The sequence below is a fragment of the Mastomys coucha genome, chromosome X (assembly GCF_008632895.1).
Source record: "Mastomys coucha isolate ucsf_1 chromosome X, UCSF_Mcou_1, whole genome shotgun sequence".
Lineage (NCBI taxonomy): Eukaryota > Metazoa > Chordata > Mammalia > Rodentia > Muridae > Mastomys > Mastomys coucha.
The window spans coordinates 160747009-160749368 of NC_045030.1; the positions used below are offsets into that span (position 1 = coordinate 160747009).

General features: G+C 43.6%; 1 protein-coding gene across 12 annotated transcripts in view; it reads right to left on the minus strand.

Moving 5' to 3' along the window:
• Frmpd4 (FERM and PDZ domain containing 4) overlaps positions 1-2360 on the minus strand; it is a 659278-nt gene that overhangs the window by 14904 nt on the left and 642014 nt on the right. For all 12 annotated transcript variants that reach the window (XM_031371291.1, XM_031371278.1, XM_031371300.1 and 9 more), the window contains one exon: positions 596-734. In XM_031371291.1, the coding sequence (XP_031227151.1) occupies positions 596-734 (139 nt within the window). The remainder of the gene's footprint in view (positions 1-595; positions 735-2360) is intronic.

The window sequence follows — 2360 nt, forward strand, 5'->3', positions numbered from 1 at the left end:
GTGTGTGTATGCAGGCAGGCATGCATATGCCATGGTATGCATGTGGAGATCAGAGATCAACCTTAGGTGCTGGTTCTTGTCCTCTCCTGTGGTTGAGGCAGGATCACTGTTGTTCAATTATGAGTTGTATACTCCAGGCTAGCTGGCCGACAAGCTCACAGGGATTCTTTTGTCTCTGCCTCTCTTATTGTAGGGACACAGGAAATATAGACACATATTATGTGTCTAGATTTATGTGCACTCATGCTCTTGGAACTCAGGTCCCCATGCTTGTATGGAATGTATTTCCCACCTCTCCAGCTCTTGGAATCACCAATCTTTTTTTTTTTTCTGGTTTTTCGAGACAGGGTTTCTCTCTATAGCCCTGGCTGTCCTGGTACTCACTCTGTAGACCAGGCTGGCCTCGAACTCAGAAATCTGCCTGCCTCTGCCTCCTAAGTGCTGGGATTAAAGGCGTGTGCCACCACCGCCCGTCTGGAATCAGCAATCTTAATATAGCACTTTACCATTGAATTCTGTTACTGATTATTATTATTTTGGTGTAGGTTCTCAAAGGGTGTCTGGGAAGAGGATCATGAATTTAGAAAGAAAATACCTGTGTCCTGCGTGCCTGCATTTTTCTTGTTGGCCATGTTAAATATTGACCTCCTGGAGTCCACGAGCAGCCTGTAGTATCCAGCTGTCAGACAGGCCAGGTTCATGGCATCTGATGACTCCATAAGGAGTGTAATGGGCTGCACAACAAAGAAATGCACAAGAAAGAAATTTTCATTAATGTCTTCCTGCCTGAAGCATTTATAAGTGCTTATGAACTATAATGAAAAGAAGATACTGAACAAATATTCCTCTGGAGAAGCATAAATCAGTGGAGAACTTCAGAGATAACATAAGGTACTTTACTGAGAAAACATTCAGGTGACACAATTTTCAAAGTCTTTTGCCTTCACAGAGGAGCTGACACTAACCATCAGGAGAGCTCTAAGAGAAGCAGAGGACCTAACCTGAGCTATATTATCAAATAGGGAGGAATGGGAGGAGTAGATTAAGAGTGTTAGAAACAATGGATGAGCTTTTCTGTAGAGCAAATAAGAACGCACCAGTTTTCTGCAGCAGGAAAGGTAACCACAACAGAGTCCACATGTGCTCACCATGCATATGGGAATTCATGGACTGAATTTATAATTGCCTTTCAACTCAGTCTGGAATGAATCAAGTGCCCCATGAAAGACTGGTTTTCTTTTATAATAGCTAATTGTCTAAAGAGTAATTGTTAAGGCTAAGTTATTTCAGTTACCAAAATTCAGCTGCACAATGCAAAAACCTTGGGATTATTAAAATTGAGATTCAGGGGGCTGGAGAGATGGCTCTGGTTAAGGGCTTGTTTTTTTTTTAGACAGGAATCACAAATACAGATGTGGATGCTTGCAGCCAATCATTGGACTGAGCCTGAGGACTCCAATGGAGGAGTTAGGGGAACAACTAAAGGAGCTGAAGGGTTTTGGAACTCCATAGGAGGAACAACAATATCAACTAACTGGACTACCCAGAGCTCCCAGGGACTAAACCACCAACCAAACAAAGAGTATACATGAAGAGATCCATAGCTCCAGCCATATATCAGAGGATTGATTTATTTGGCATCAATGGGAGGGGAAGCCCTTGGTCTTGTGGAGGCTTGATGCCCCAGCGTAGAGGGATGCTAGGCTGGTGAGGTGGGAGTGGGTAGGTAGGTGGCTGAGCACCCTCATAGAGGCAGGGGGAGGGTTATGGGATAGGGGATTTGTGGAGGGGAAACTGGGAAGGGGGACAATGTTTGAAATGTAAACAAATAAAATAATCAATTTTTTAAAAAAGAGCTTGGTTTCTTGCACCTTCATCAGGTGGCTTACAACTGCCTGTAACTTCAGCTCCAGAAAAGCCAATACCATCTCTTCTTGCCTACAAAAGGCACTCCATGCATGCATGCATGCATATGCATTCTTAAAATGTGAGATCTGTGGCGAAAATGAGTGTTCAAGAGAAAGAATTTCCAAGTCGAGATGTTGGCTATAACCGGGTGGGGAGCACCAAAGAGACCGAGAAAGGATGCTTCTAAAAAGAAGTTTTCAGTTTACACAAATGCAAGCTGGAGCTGAGAGCTGGGGAAAAAGACTGCTCAAACTGGAGACAATGGATTCCTAAGAGGCCATGTATCTTGGTGTGTGGAAGGAAGTGCTGATGGCAAAGTCATTCTCATTGTCTTGGAGGGATATGTTCTTGTTGAAAGATAGAGCAAGCCTCCACATCTGTATTACTCACAGACATCTATTGATCTGAGTACAGGGTCCCCAGTGAAGGAGTTAGAGAAAGGACCAATGGAG